Source organism: Chelon labrosus (genome assembly GCF_963514085.1).
Source record: "Chelon labrosus genome assembly, chromosome: 12".
Taxonomy (NCBI): Eukaryota; Metazoa; Chordata; class Actinopteri; order Mugiliformes; family Mugilidae; genus Chelon; species Chelon labrosus.
Genome location: NC_140345.1, coordinates 5908456 through 5923414, shown reverse-complemented (window position 1 = coordinate 5923414; position 14959 = coordinate 5908456). Strand labels below are relative to the sequence as shown.

At 41.9% G+C, this 14959-nt stretch overlaps 1 protein-coding gene across 4 annotated transcripts in view; it reads right to left on the bottom strand.

Moving 5' to 3' along the window:
- The window catches only part of map7d1a (MAP7 domain containing 1a), a 37478-nt gene extending 22519 nt beyond the window's left edge, over nt 1-14959 (bottom strand). For all 4 annotated transcript variants that reach the window (XM_084556112.1, XM_084556114.1, XM_084556113.1 and 1 more), the window contains exons 1-2: nt 14460-14959; nt 539-739 (exon numbers count right to left, since the gene is read on the bottom strand). In XM_084556112.1, coding sequence (XP_084412238.1) covers nt 539-739; nt 14460-14529 — 271 coding nt within the window. In that variant the 5' untranslated portion in view covers nt 14530-14959. The remainder of the gene's footprint in view (nt 1-538; nt 740-14459) is intronic.

Below are 14959 nucleotides of genomic sequence, written 5' to 3'. Positions count from 1 at the left end.
GTTCCTTAGAGTGTTCATGTAGTGTTAGCCAGTCACTTGCAAGGAGTTCATCTGGTGGCATTGCGAGAACAGCTATGATGCAACTGCTGGGTCAATCTAAATGCCTTCTTGGCACTGAAAGGGGATTCCTATTCAGGTTTCTTCTGCCCACTTTTCATTAAGGACCAGCTCATGGCAGTGATCAGCAGTAGCTTTCCACTTACCAACAAAGCTCATTTGTGCATATTTTCTATGCCAACTTAATTCTTGAAATCTTCTAACCCAAAGCTGCAATGTTCTCACATGATTCGGTTCCACACTGGTTCCAAAAGACAAACTGCAGCCACTCTGTTAGATTTTGCTTTTATTTCCTTACTCTGATACTGCCTTGGGAGAGATGACCTAACTCCAGCAGAGGGCAGATATAATTGCACCATTATCAGAGTACTACCTTAAGTCAGGCCAAAGTCAGTGTCCATTATGAGATTTAACTTTAGGAAACTGAAATATCTCAGAGTAAGATGGTTACTTAAAATTTCAAACTTAGTTTTTTGTTTACCTTTTTTTGACCTGGAGGCTGGTGATGCCGGTGACCCAGGTGATCGAGAGATGACATCAGACTTTGTGGGAGTAGCGAGTCCTCGGTCTGTGTCTTTCTTAGATGGAGACTCCATCCTCTGGGTGTTGTCTGTCTTCAAGGGGCAGCTTTCCCCCTCTGGGTCAGGCCTTGTAGAGTTTGTGTTTAGGACTGAGCAGGGAGCTAGTCGAAGAGAAAGACACATAATAACAACAAGTCAGAGAATGAAGAGGTAAAAGGTGGGACAAGTACAGAACTCAACCTGTCTATCTTCATTCCTTTCACTAGTGAACCCATGAAGAGTTGGTGACGTAAATTTGGAGTCGAGTGTTTTCCTTCAGAAATTGTTCTTTTTGATGACATTTCAGCACCGTAGCAAAAAAGTTAAATAGAATATCAGAACAGAAATGATCTTATCTCTTTCTGTTGCTGAGCAACATTATCTACTGCAATGATTACACTATTTGCTCAGAAGTACGAGATAATAGCTCTCATACTATTTCTGCTATGTGCAACTGATTTATTGACAGGCTGGTCATAGCCAGTCCCTGGCAGAACAAATGACAGCATCCTGATAATTATACTACAGTAAAAATGAATTGCAACAGGATGAGAATATCATCTGCTCTAAAGTAGATAATTGTTTTATTAAAAAAAAAAAAAACTCATCACCATCACTGAACTCTCTGAGATTTTAAGCTTTTTGATAAAAGAATAGCTGTGTTGGTCTTTCGGGACAGCAGCTTCACTCACAGCACCATGACTCACATTTGGCAGGCTGCTGAACTTGATTCTCCTGCTCAAACATTAGTTTGCACAGGCTTTGACAGCCAAACAAAGACCCTCATGGGAGGGACACTTGGCTTTGTCCACTCAGCACTGTAGTCCTGTGCTCCCCGTGGAACCATGTTGGGGCACAGTTTCTTCTGCATAGTCTCTGAAGGGGCAACATGCTGTAAATTATTCAGACCTTGGCTAAAAACAACACAGACTGTAGGGTGCTGTCACACTGAGACACTGAGTGCACTGGAGATTTACTCTACAAATACTGTCCTATTCATCAGTTTGCATAGAAAAGCACCAATGAGCAGCAAGGCCAATGCTGTGCCGCTTCAAAGGGAGTTGATTATAGTTTTCTGTTAAGTGTGCAATTGTACAGGGTCTTATTTCTAAAACAACTGCTCCTTGTGAGTAAACCACTAGTTATTGTTAAGCCCAAGGAGCATAAAACTGGACAAAGGCCTGCATGGATAGCTGGCAGCCAAATAAACAAGGCAACCTTGCTAGTATTCAGTAAGATTTCAGGAATCATGGCAAAGATGGTCAGAGCTCAGCTAGACACGTGGAAAGGCTATGTCATCAGTCTGGGAAATGGAGACAGCTGCTGATAACCCTGAGCAGGACTATGCCCGACGGGCAGTAAGGAGTCTATGAAAGGGTTCATCTTGGACAAGATGTGGTGTTTCCACTGTCAAAGCATGCCACTATTAAATAAGCATTCCCCGGGCAGCATTGTGCTGTGACAAAGAGGGGCCATTGTTGTGGTCTCTGCATAGCAACGGGACAGGAGCCAAAACACTGTGATGACAGTGAGAGGGGAGATGAAGCAGGGAATGGGGTAATGATTGTGTGTGCGTGTGGTAAACTGAAAGTAGAAGACGGACACTGGAATCTGTTCAGTGTCATTTTGTAACAAAACCTGTGTGGAAAAATGCTTAGAGCAGGTGCTAATAATGTTTCTGAAATATAGGCCCAACTGTCCTTTAAAATCAAGTTATTTGTCTCTGTAAGGATTTAATTAGTTGATACGTCTTTGTGTGATTTAATAATAAACCAAATCCCTGCAACCTTTTTGCAAAAAAAAACAGACCCCCAGGCGTTACGCTACTCTGACTTCTCAGGTGATGAGTCATAAACCCACATCTCGGAATGACCATTTTCTCACAGCTCCCTAAGGGCAGATATGACAGTCATGGTACCAAAGGAGGTAGGCGCCAAGTGCACCTCTGACCGACGTGTATCTTGTCACCTCACATCCTGGGAGCACTTTCCCGTACACCTGGGAACTGGAGACTGGCTGACAGGACTGTATGTGTTCGGTCAGACAATTACTGTGAGCTATATTGTCAGTGATGAAGAAAATGAGAATGTAACATACTCTGGTATGTGGGTGGCACTGACAATGAATACCAATGGAACCTGAAGCTCTCTGGAGGAAAATGGGACGGGAGCAGAGGGAGAGGGCTGCTGCAGCGTAGCGAGGGACTGAAACAAGTGCTGATAGATGCAGTGCTCCGACTGTCTGGGCTGCCAGATGACAGGAGGTGAGTATATGACAGCTGACTGAGGGGTTGTGTGATTAAAAGTTACAGAATGTACAAAAAAGTTTGAACTGTTGCAGCAAGTAGCATTATTCAGCAGATTTTGTGTTTCATTGGCTGCTAAATCTTTATCGTTGGTTTCATTTTCTCAGGTCACTATAGTACTATGCAGCCATCATTAAAACACCTGTACTCTGTCTACTTAACACGTCAACATGTCTGCTGTGATGTCTATTACATTTGACTTCAAAGTCATTCCCTGAGGAGTTTTTGACTAGCTGTAGTGTTAAGTAGTGACAATGCAAAATTTCAATGATCAATGGACATAAACAATGCGCTTTTTAAAAATCGGCTTGCCAATTGTTTTCTAGGGAACAAAATACAGTAAACACAAAACCAATACAATGCATTTTGGAGAGGAACACCAAATGTCAACATAGATTCCAACATGTAAGAAACCTCCACACAACAGAAGTTCAATGACTAATTTTGGGACTTCTGCTTGCCCTTGGCCTACATAGTGATGGGCACATCTGTATTTGGGAAACTGTCCACACACTGACCCCTTACTGCAAACAAGACTGGGGCACGCTCGTGCAGTGCTTTGAGGTAAGTGCTTGAGTAATATTTGCACAGATGTTCTCACTGCAATGACCAAATCTATTCACACATCCATCCCTGCAATCTGTAAAGTCTGTGAGCAACATCAGCAAAGCTAATTCAATTATAAACCAGTTAGTACATAATAATTAGTACAATGTTCTCATCCAGTGTCTTAATGTGTAAAATCACGACAGAAACTTTGATCATTTTTATACAACAACAGAGGGAGTTTATCACAGTAGGTTGCTTGCATCACCTGAGTAACTGCCTCCTTTCCATATTTACACTCCAGCCTCCCAAAAGAGCTGTATCCTCTTGGGAGCTAAAGCCTAAAGCCATTAGACCACCCTCTTGTGACATCACTTGCATTATTCATAGTCTTGAATCAATGCACATCAACCTTCCTATGAGAGGCTGTACTTTCCACAAGCCTAAACATGGAAAAACACTTTGGTGCAGCTTATTATTGAAGACCAGAGAGGGAACACACACATACACGGGACAAACATTTGGTCAGTATTTCACAAGCTTGATAAAATTCAATCCAAACCAACTTTATTTATAAAGCACTGAGGTTCACTTTGGTGGTTTTTAAAGTGCTGACTAAAATCTCACACAGGTTGAAGATTTTGGTGTCCAGCATCAGCCTCTATATTCTATCAGCCTCGCGCTATAAGCAGTGGGGTCATGATTACTTAACTTCAGATTTCTGCTTTTGTGTTTTGTCTGTGATCTTCACACATATTTATGATGAAGTTAAACTGAGAATCAAACCTATGTACCCCTGATAATCAGATGAGTTAAAGGTTTTACAAACTTCATATGCAAAGGTGTTTTAATTTCGTCACTTATTAAGTCTGAAATGTGAAATATTAAAGGGAAACTATTAACATTATAGTCTTTAGATGCTTTAAGTTTTCAAAAAGACATGACAAGTCAAAGACCTCTGACTGACACCATCTCCTACTAATCTGGTAGTAGAAAGTAAATCATCCTATAGAGCATCCAGAAGCTGATGATGTCCTGGTGTGGTTGCTTTGTTTCGCTCCCTCCCTGCATATCAAATGGGTATTTGACAATCAAGAGACCCTACAAAGTAGGTCAGCAGAGGTTTAGGAATCTGTGCCATGCTGTGCATTATCATCGGTTGACCACCACACCGTCACTCTCCACCAATTTACATGTGAAAGTGACACTGTAGAATAAGATATCTGAAAAAGGTCAGCAGAAAAGAAGGTAAAGGAACCCCTGCAGAAGTGGGTGGATGAATGGATGCATGAGCACAGTGTGGGAGCAGAGCGGCAGGTTGTGAATCAGCAGGTAATTAGCATAGACACAGTGCCACTTCTCAGTCAGTTTGGACAAAATGTGCAGTATGTGCAACACTGAATGTCGATTTAAAAAAATGTAGCACAGTTTCTGAAAAGCTCATTGTACATTCACTCCCAAATACAAAGGAATTACTCACTTTACAGTTTGGCTGATGACACTGTGGGTAAAGGGCCAAGTTAAAACTGGGACAACTGGTAATTCTGCCACACAAAACGTGATTTAGCACAAATCCAATTTCACAGCATATTACTTTGTTAGAGCAGGTTTATAAATACCCACACTGCAGAGCCTGTTTCTTCAATAATCACCTTCAAAACCGCCCTTCCAGTCTAATTATTTTGATGAGGACAAATTACAAATATTTTTGTCCAAATGATAAGCATCACCAATAAGAGTTGCTAAAATACATACAATGAAGTAAAGAACAACTTGCAGAAAACTATCAGTTTTATCATACGTGTACTGGCTGTAACATCTAACAAGGAACTGTACACGGCACAGGTTTCAGACAGTATACCACAAAGCTGTTTTTCTACCCATTCATCAACCTCGCAAGGAATCTGTGGACCAGTGTAACAAAAGCATGTGTCTTCTGTAGCAAACCAAAACATATGACTCACTGTATGACAAAATCAGTCAACTATGACAGCACATTCTTGTGACAGTGTTTGCTCATTTGCAGCTCAGGGAGGGATACTTTGGGCAGAGATGAGCTGTGAAAGTAATGTGAAACTGTCTGAGACAAAAACATGTAGACACTTCCTACAATGAACCAAATATACAGTATAGAAGTAACTGCATCCAAATGGTCCAAGTTACTTGATAGTGATCAGTCATAATACCTTAAAACTGCTGTTCATTCCTTAACATTCAGAGCCTCTGCCAAGATACAAGGGTAAAGTAAAAATGTAGGGCAAGACATGGAATATTTATGAAGACAGCCAACCCTATTCTGTGACACAGACAAGAAAAGAACTGACCTGACTGTCAGATCACCAACTAAAAGGCTTAGTAATACCAGGTTGCAGGGTTTTTGCTAAATCTAAATGTGCTTTTCATTAATCAAATAGCTGGTAAACAAGGTGGACATGCACCACATTCACAGGGAAAATGTAAATGACCCACAATAAGAGTTGAGGAAACAGAATTCTGTCTCAGAGCGTGAAATCAAAGGACTGGAAAGGGAAAAACGCGGCAACAACAAAAAGAAAAGAAAGACTGAAAAAAAGAAAAGAGGAACCCGGGCAACACACAGAGAAAGGACCTGCATCTCATTTGGGATGGACCAGGGGACTAATGAACTACCTCACTGCTTACCCCCTAACCAATTGCCCCTTCACCCTGTTGTGTCCCTCCGGCACTGAAAAGGGTGATGTAAGAGGGCAAGGGGGCCCAGACACACAGGAAGCGCAGTGTAAACAACAAGCACCGACTCCCCAGCCAGACCAGGCCCTGTGTGTGTGTGTTTAGAGACCAATGTTTCCAGTAGATGAGATTACAAATGGAAAACGAAATTATCCATGGATAGTTTGAACTAGGACTACAATAAATGGTACTTTTCTTTACTGTTTAATCTGCTGATGCGTTAAATGAAATCTATAGTGTGTAAACTAGCTGTTCAGCAGAGTTTTTTAATTAACAATGATATGAAAAAGAAACAAGCAAGAAATTCTCACATTTGACTACTGGAATAATTCAGGGTATTTTTACACTGATGAACAAAGTGATTTGTTGTAATTAACTGATTTTGTGTCAATCAACATGTAATAGCAGATTTATGGACAAGGACTGAATAGGACTACAAGTGATAGCTTCTGTTCTTGATTCATCAGTCGGTTGGTCGATAAAGTGTGTAAATATGGATAAATGTTCATAACAATTTCCTGTTTGACCAACAGTTTGTCACACAAGACCAGAAAAAAGCAGATGACAAACACACATGGGAGGTTGGAACCAGGGAATAGTCTGCATTTTTCTTGGACAGCGGCAGCTCGAGTCTGAATGACTGCAGCAGAACAGGTCACATGCGTCAGATGGAGACTGACCCACTCATCAGGCTTCCGCTGATGTCTGCCTAATACAAGACAAATGTGGCAGTGCATACCAACTGACAAGACTGAAGACACTTCAAAAGACAGCATTCCTTCACTGCATGCCAACCGACTAGTGAATACTAATGTCTGTCAGTGACTGCATCAGCTTTCATCCAGTCACCTGGCCTAGACTGACGACAATGCCGGGCATTTAGTTGCAGCTCTCCCCTGCGGCGGCATATGAGCTGAAGCAACCGAGCTGATGAAAGGATCTGCTTATCTGAACTAGCAGCAGCTCCCTACGGACCCTGCATCTGCTGCCACCAACAACATGCTCAGGCATAAACGGGTATGTAACCTAGAGAGTCTGACCAGAGGTGGGAGAGTGTCAAGAGCCATTACACTCAAGCATCTCTAAAATTACATCGGATGTAACCAACAGATGAGGGACTTTTGAGCTGCACAAGCTCCTTTCATTAATAAAGCAATATACACCGATCTGCCACATCATTAGTAGTCAGTGAGAACTCAGTGCAGTGTGGCTCTCCTCTCACTAGCCTTTCTCAGCAGGCTGATACTCTCGTCTATGCAGACAGGACTGCTCATGTCCTGCAGCGTCGTCTGGTATGCTGGACAGCAGTGAGCAATAGGGAAAAAATCAAACGAGATCAACAAACCATTAAAAGCAAAGACTGCATATATATACTGATCAGCCACAACATTAAAACCACTAACAGGAAATGTAAATAACATTGACCATCTTGTGACCATTCAGTGTTCTGCTGGGAAACTTTTGGACCTGGCATTTATGTGGATGTTACTTAGACATGTACCACTCACCCCCACCCCATAGCAATGACACTCCTTGATGGCAGCAGCCATCCCCAGCAGGATGCAGCCTGACACAGACACACACTAAAAAGGTTTAGGAACAACTCAGAAAACATGAAGAACAGCACAAGGTGTTGACCTGGCCTCCAAATTCACTAGATCCCAAACTGATCAAGTATCTGTGGGATGATCCACAGAGGCCCCTCCCCTCAACCCAAAGGACCCAAAGGCCCCCACTAAGAACATTCTGTTGCCAGACACCACAGGACACCCTCAGAAGGCCCATGTCCATTCTCTGATGAGTCACAACTGCTTTGGCAGCAAAAGGGGGACCAAAACAATATTAGGAAGGTGGTGATAATGTTACGTCTAATCGGTGTGCCAGTCAGTCCTTCCTTGCAAAAGTGGTTGCTGCGTCTCTTTTGGGGGATGTCTACGATCAGTTATGGTTAGAAAAAGACATTTGAAAAAGTTCTGGGCGACCAGATTTGCTGAAATGTTGTTTGTTGTGACACAAAATTCTCTGCAACACAGATATGATTATTCCAAAAAGTTGCACCGCAAAAAGTTCTGTTATCTGTATTTCCCTAATTTTCTCTGCATAGGTTTCATTTCCTTAAAGTCCAGATGGTCGAACGATCCCTGGCAATAATCAGTGGGTAAAGGCAACATAATCGGTAACATTTTCGTCACAACAGCATTGCTGTCATTTAGAGAAGCTGTAGCTCAGTGTGTCCTTTTCAGAAGAACCTCACAAAGCTGTTTGTCACTTTGTTTCGATATGGCTATTTTTGTAAATATTACCTAAAGCAAAATTCAGCCCAAGCAATAATCTTATGACTGCCCAACATACAATTATATCCAACAGTTGTCATTAACTGGATTTTTGTCTCCAGACAGAAAAACCAGGAACTTGTTTGCTGGCAACAGGTACCTCTCACAGACTTCATAATCACAGGTAACTAAAGAAGGCAAACATACAATCCCACAAGGTTGAAATACATTCCTCCCTCAAAACAGGAACCTGTGCTGATCTTACAATATTTTAAAAATTTTATAACATTTTTAGGACTATAGGGATACAGCAAAATAGGTCAAATGGTGGCTTAAGATATGGTGCACCTGCCAAGGAACATGCAGGGAAATCAAGATTTGTTTACACTAAAAGAAGTATGCCCTTTAGCTGAACAGGACCTGGTCTAATATTAGTGGACAGGTCTGGTGACTGGAACTTTCAGACAACCAGAGAGCTGCAAGCAGTCACGTCTGCGATATTTTTGGGCGTGATGGAGGTGGTAGGAACAAGAAACACAATCCAAATCAAGACTTCCCTCTGCTTGTCCTTCCTCTAGCGTCCCAGCGAGAAGGGCGGTACAGCTGACTGATAATGAATTCAGGCTCCAGCACTGCAGCATCAGCCTTCTAAATGAATGTCACAGTTGGGACCCAAAGACAGAAAGGGGTTGGGAAAAGCCTATGCCTTCCAAGTAGCACATGTGCGTGGGCCTTTCATGTTTGTAAAATGAGCGAGTTAGCAGTAAGAACGGCATGTTTCCTTGGCATTCATTTGACTTTTATGATTTTCTCACTACCCAGCAGCTGCAGCTGTACAACATCCAGGACCAAACTTGTGCCTGGATTTGATCCTTTTAAGTTGTGTCTTGTTATGTAAACTGGCTCTTTAATTGTTGTCTTTCTGATTTGGTTATTCTCTGGTGCAGCAGACAAATAGCCTGGCATAGCCAGACTCAATTCTTAGTGGAATATGAGTCAGGTAACACACCACTGGTATTTCTTTATGGGGCGTACTTCAACCAGTACATAGAAAAAATATCTCTGTGCACAATTGGATGTGCACAACCAATCAGGGCCATTTTGCTGTAAACAAATTCAGCCCCACAGCACTCAGATAACATGTATGACTACTCTGCTGCTACTCCTCTGTCCATCACCACAAAAATGTGCCTTTGTTGGAGGATAATCAGTTCACAACGGAGAGACGCCAGAGCAACTTTTCGCGGGAAAAATTAGAACTGCTGTTATCCATCTGTTACAATTAATGAAACAATTTAAGATGTAGGGAAATACATTAATTAGCTTAGCAAGACATAAATGGAAAAGAAACTTAGCACAAAAAATGTACACAGGAAGTAAGAGCTTGCCGGGCTTTGTATGTTCATAACAAAATCAACCAGTCAGCAATAAACACATCAGCAAATAAATTGTTGTTTTGTAACAAAAAGACATATCTTCTTAAGAAACCTACTAATTACCAAAAAATAATGAGCTCTGAAACTTTTAATCCTGAACCTCAAAGTAATCACAGGCAGTCCTCGACAAGACATCTCTCTCTAAGGGGCCGTCCACACGGAAACGCAAAAACGCTGAAACGCATACATTTTTCATCGTTTTGGCCGATCGTCCACACGTATCCTGTAAACGCATAGCCCTAAAACGCACTTTTCTGAAAACGGGTCCCAGGGTGGAGAAATTCGCATACGCAGCTCTTGCGTTTCTATGTGGACGGCGAAAACGGGGAAAACGATGACGTCATCGCCACACTCCCGAGCAGCCTTCCACATCCCGCGAGACGTCTCGTAACAACATCAACAACAATGGCGGACTACATGCTAGTTTTCATGCTGGAGAAGATATTGAGCCTATTAGGGTTACTAGGGCAAAATATCATGCTCCTGTGCCACCACGCTGAGCAAAAAAGGCGATTTGTAAACAGCGCTCAAGATTTGTGCGCATGCTCCGCCTCTTCCTCTCCGTTTTTGGTGAATTTCTGAATTCCGTTTTCGTACGTGTGGACGAGGCCTAAATTATCAACTGTATTGTATATCAAAGGGCTTCAAGGGGGAAATATGAAGATACAAGTCAATTTAAACTGCATCTAAAACTGTAGCCACCAGTCAGTTTAGGTTTGACGAATAACACATGTAATGGGACAACAAAAACTAATTATATTAGTCTATAGTACGACAAATGAAATTGCCACAGGAAACATGAGCTTTTAGGAAAAATTGTCTTGTGTAAACATCTCAGTGACGCTGGCCACAATTGGAGAATTTATCAGCATTTATTTGCACACAATAAGCTGCTGTTTGAATGGTTAGAGGTGGTTCAGCGGTAGGCAAGATTAACTGCAGAAGTTCAGCAATTACTGTATGTGTCCGTCAGTCAACACAGCCAGAAACACAGAGATGAACTGTGCATGCATGCACAGTATTGAGTCACTTTAAGCAGCCATTTCCTGGTAGAATACCATGGAGTGATTGCAAACTCTGAGTGTGGGTTAATGGAAAAGGCTTTCTACATTATTTGCCTCTCCAGAGACTTACTTCTATACCCTCATGAGAGGTCAGTGTCTGGGCGGTGTGATTTACACCATCTGGGCGCTACAGAACAGACATGATGCCATCTCTATGTGGGGAATTTAACTCTGGAGTTCAATCAGGTTGTGCCAGTCTGGTCTTCCTCTCCACATCTCCTTCCCTCTGTACCCACAGCTTTAGTCTCCTCTTCTCTCTGTATTGTTCAAATATTGGCCATCTGACACCAACAGGAAAATAAGATCTTTTCTAATGAGATCAAATAATGATTCTTGTACAAAGACACAAACATATATATCATAATCAACATAATACTTGAGCCACAATATGAGCATGCTAGCATATCCATAATATTGGATTTTGGGTGAAAGACATGGGAGTTATATTCCTGTCACTGTCTGATTTTAAAGTTGTGGCTGATCTGTTATGCTGCACCGGATTGTGTCTAAAAAAGGATAACTCTGATACTGCTCAAACCAATATGCTGTGGACACCATGAAACACCCTGAAAGCTGTGCATCTGTTCTTTAACCTTAGCATTGAATTGCTTTTAATCCAATGTGATTGAGTACAGACCAGCAAAAGCAACTACCAGTGTGTCACTGTCTAGAAAAACGCACCGTAGCTTTAAGAGCAGACCTCAGCGCCTCAGTGCTGGCATGATTTAAGTCAGTTCTTTGTGACTCAGATGTTTCAGGGTTTTTTTTTTTTTTACCCTCCTCTCACCAAATGTCATACAGGGCTGAGTCCCACTGTAGAATGTGCCGAATGTGGGCTTTCAACATATCCAAACATGAGGGCACTGGGAAGCCTATCCTACTTGAAGAAGCTTTAGAGGAATAATCAAGTGATCTACACATGAAAAGGAAATTACAAGGCTGATACAGTGTCACAGTTCTCGGGTTTGCTTGGTTATTCTTTAAGTCGTGCACATCGTCTGTTATTTCTTCTTTAAATGGTAGCAAAGATTAATGTGCCTGTGAAGAATAATAATGTGAATAAGACATTTTCAACATAATCTGTTAAATTAAAAGGATTATGCAGAATAGAGCCCAGTTGGATAGTGGTCCTAGTGGTATCTAACGGTTAGATATTAAAAAAAATAAAAATAAAGCAGTAAATACTGCATATTCAATTACACCCAAAAAAAAAATAACAGGACAGGTCGTTTCACAATGGATCCTGGTTTTTTTTTTTTTTTTTTTTTTTTTAATGGTGTGTTTCACTCATTCATGCTGCTGAACATAAAAATGCCCTTATAACACTTTACCACCACACCGATAACAAACCCTGTGGTGAAACAATGACTTCTCTGTGTTGTTATCAGGATCCATTAGTGAATCGAGGAATGCCCACGGGATCCTGTCCAGTGTTCATTTACATACACACTAAAAGCAGTTTCAAAAACTGGAACGAGGTCGCACATATTCCCCCGATTACATAACAACTCCAGTGGCTGAAAATGCAAAGCCAACTGATCTCTTTCACTTCAGACTTGACAGCCAAAGCTGGGGGATTCTCCCTTACTACACAATAAACAAGGACTACACTATGACCCGTCTCCCTGACAGATTGCAGAGGATCTTTATTCATTATTCACCCATACTTCGGGTAACTTAAGTAATAATTTCTGTGACATGAGCAGTTTAATTTCTTGACGCCTGTAAATATGCTAGAAATTGTAAATTTTAACAGAATATAAAAAAACTGGAACTGCACACCTATCTAGTTGATTAAAGGGACAGACCAAATTTAAGAACTCATGAAGAATGAAAGTGGGGATTTGAAGATCTCCAGAAGTCTTGACAGCAGATTTCCACAGTGCTGGATGAAGCTTTTGACAGCTCCAGTCCAAGGGTTACCTTTAAACAGGGCTGATCAATAAAACTTTCTTTAGTGCCTGTCGTTGAAGGAGACTTTACAAAATGTCCAGATCATTTCAGGTGTTGTTTAAATAGCTTGCTCATTCATGTTTTACATGGTAGCTTAGTAGCTGATAAAGCTGATCTCTGCAGTCTTTACTCCTTTTATAATAAAGGTTAAATGTTCCTAAAGAGCAGCATTGTGAGTTAAGGGTTGGTCAAAATGAAATCCTCACCCAATATGGAAACATGATCCCAGATTAACTTCACGCTTCAGGCTACACTTTCTGCTCATGTTATTCGCATGGAGCTCTGTTCACTGTAACCTACCAGAGAAAGATGCAAAACCAACTTCTGATCATTTTCAATAGGAATGACCATCTGTCTGATTATGAAATATTACAGAGGCATGACGTTTGTCTTTTTGATGCGAGTCAGAACACATGCAGCATGACAACCGTGACCCTACAAGCTTTAGGTTTAAATATGCATCATGTTGTTCAGAACATTTTAAAGAATACTGCTCAAGATTCCCACAGTCAGGGTGTAGCCCCTCTCTATCGCTTGATGCACGGCCAAAACAAGCTGACCTCCCTCCATGAAGCCCCCTGTCAGCAGGAAGGAAGTTTTTTGTTGTCAGAAGGAGGAGGTCACATTGTGTGTCCCCTTCTATTTCCAGAAAGAGGCAGCACGTGAACACACAACTTTGGCATGGATGTTTAAATGCCGCAGAGGGATGCAATGCAAGACTCCATACTGGGGGGGGAAAAAAACCAGCGTGGATACTGAATCTTTTCTCAAACTGTGACATTTGTTAAGACTGAGTGGGAATGACATGACACTGGCCTTGAACTGTATGATCACTGGATCACACAGTTTCCAACTGCACATAAATCTGCAACCAGCCAGAGCATTAGCTGGACCCTTTATGCTGCACTTTGGCCCTGAGCTGATCTCATTAAAATTTTCTGGATTTCATGAGTTCACTGAGGAGTCTCTGCACCAACAGAAAATGACTGCACCTGTCCGTGAACTATTCACTGAATTTGGGAAAACATCCTCTGGCGGAGCAAAGAGGAGATAACAGGGAATGCCAGACCGCCTGTGACTGCATCATGTTGGTAGGGAGCTAAAGATAACATAAGTGGGGGTGGGGGGGTCTACTGAGATTACCTCATCTAGCGCAAATTGTGTTATTATAACCCTCATGGATGAGCTCTCCGAGTAAAGAAATGGCAACATATCCGTTTAGAGACGGCTATCAGCAGTCAGCTGACGCTCATCCTGGAACATTTTCATCATTACACACAATAAAATTTGCCATAAAACTGAAGTGTGAAGCTTATAAACAATAACGATTAATGGTATGTCTTTATCCGTACCTCATACTGGATTCATATTTCAACACAAATGTATTTCCGACCACACAAGACCTCGTCTTACCTGACTGCACAGCCTATTTCTCAACCTCGAAACGGACAAGGTTGCGTTCAAATCATTCTGTTACAATGTGGTAAAGGACGTGAATGACGAAGCACTCGTGCATTTTTTCCCCAAACAAGACAAAGGTTTCAATGCAGACTTACATGTTGCTTCTGGCAGAGTAATTTCCTCCATTCCGGCGTCAGTTCCCTCGCTTTCTGGTCTTTTGTTCATTCAAACATGCGAGTTTCGGCTCTTCCTCTCATTCCTCAGGCAGAATGGGGGGAAACTTGGTCGAGTCACTCCAGCTGCCTTCAAGACCAGGGCAGGAAATCCTCCGGAGAGCGTCCAGATGGGTCAGAAATAAAACGGATAAAATAATAAACAGGAGTCTGTCGGCACCAGCCTGTTAAGGGAGGTACCGGTGTCTGCCCTGGCTCCCGAGTGAAATTATAGAAAAAAGAAAAAAAAAAAAAAAAACGTGTCCGAGGGAATTTGGGAACGACAAAAACCAGCAGAGGAGGAGGGAGAGAAGTTTCTCCGACGCACCACAGCTGATGCTCTGCTCGTGCGGATGATCCCTCACTGGGCTCCGGATCGGACTGTACCATTACCAATCTGGGGTGCAGCTGCTACTTACTGTATTTTTGGTTCAACATAATCT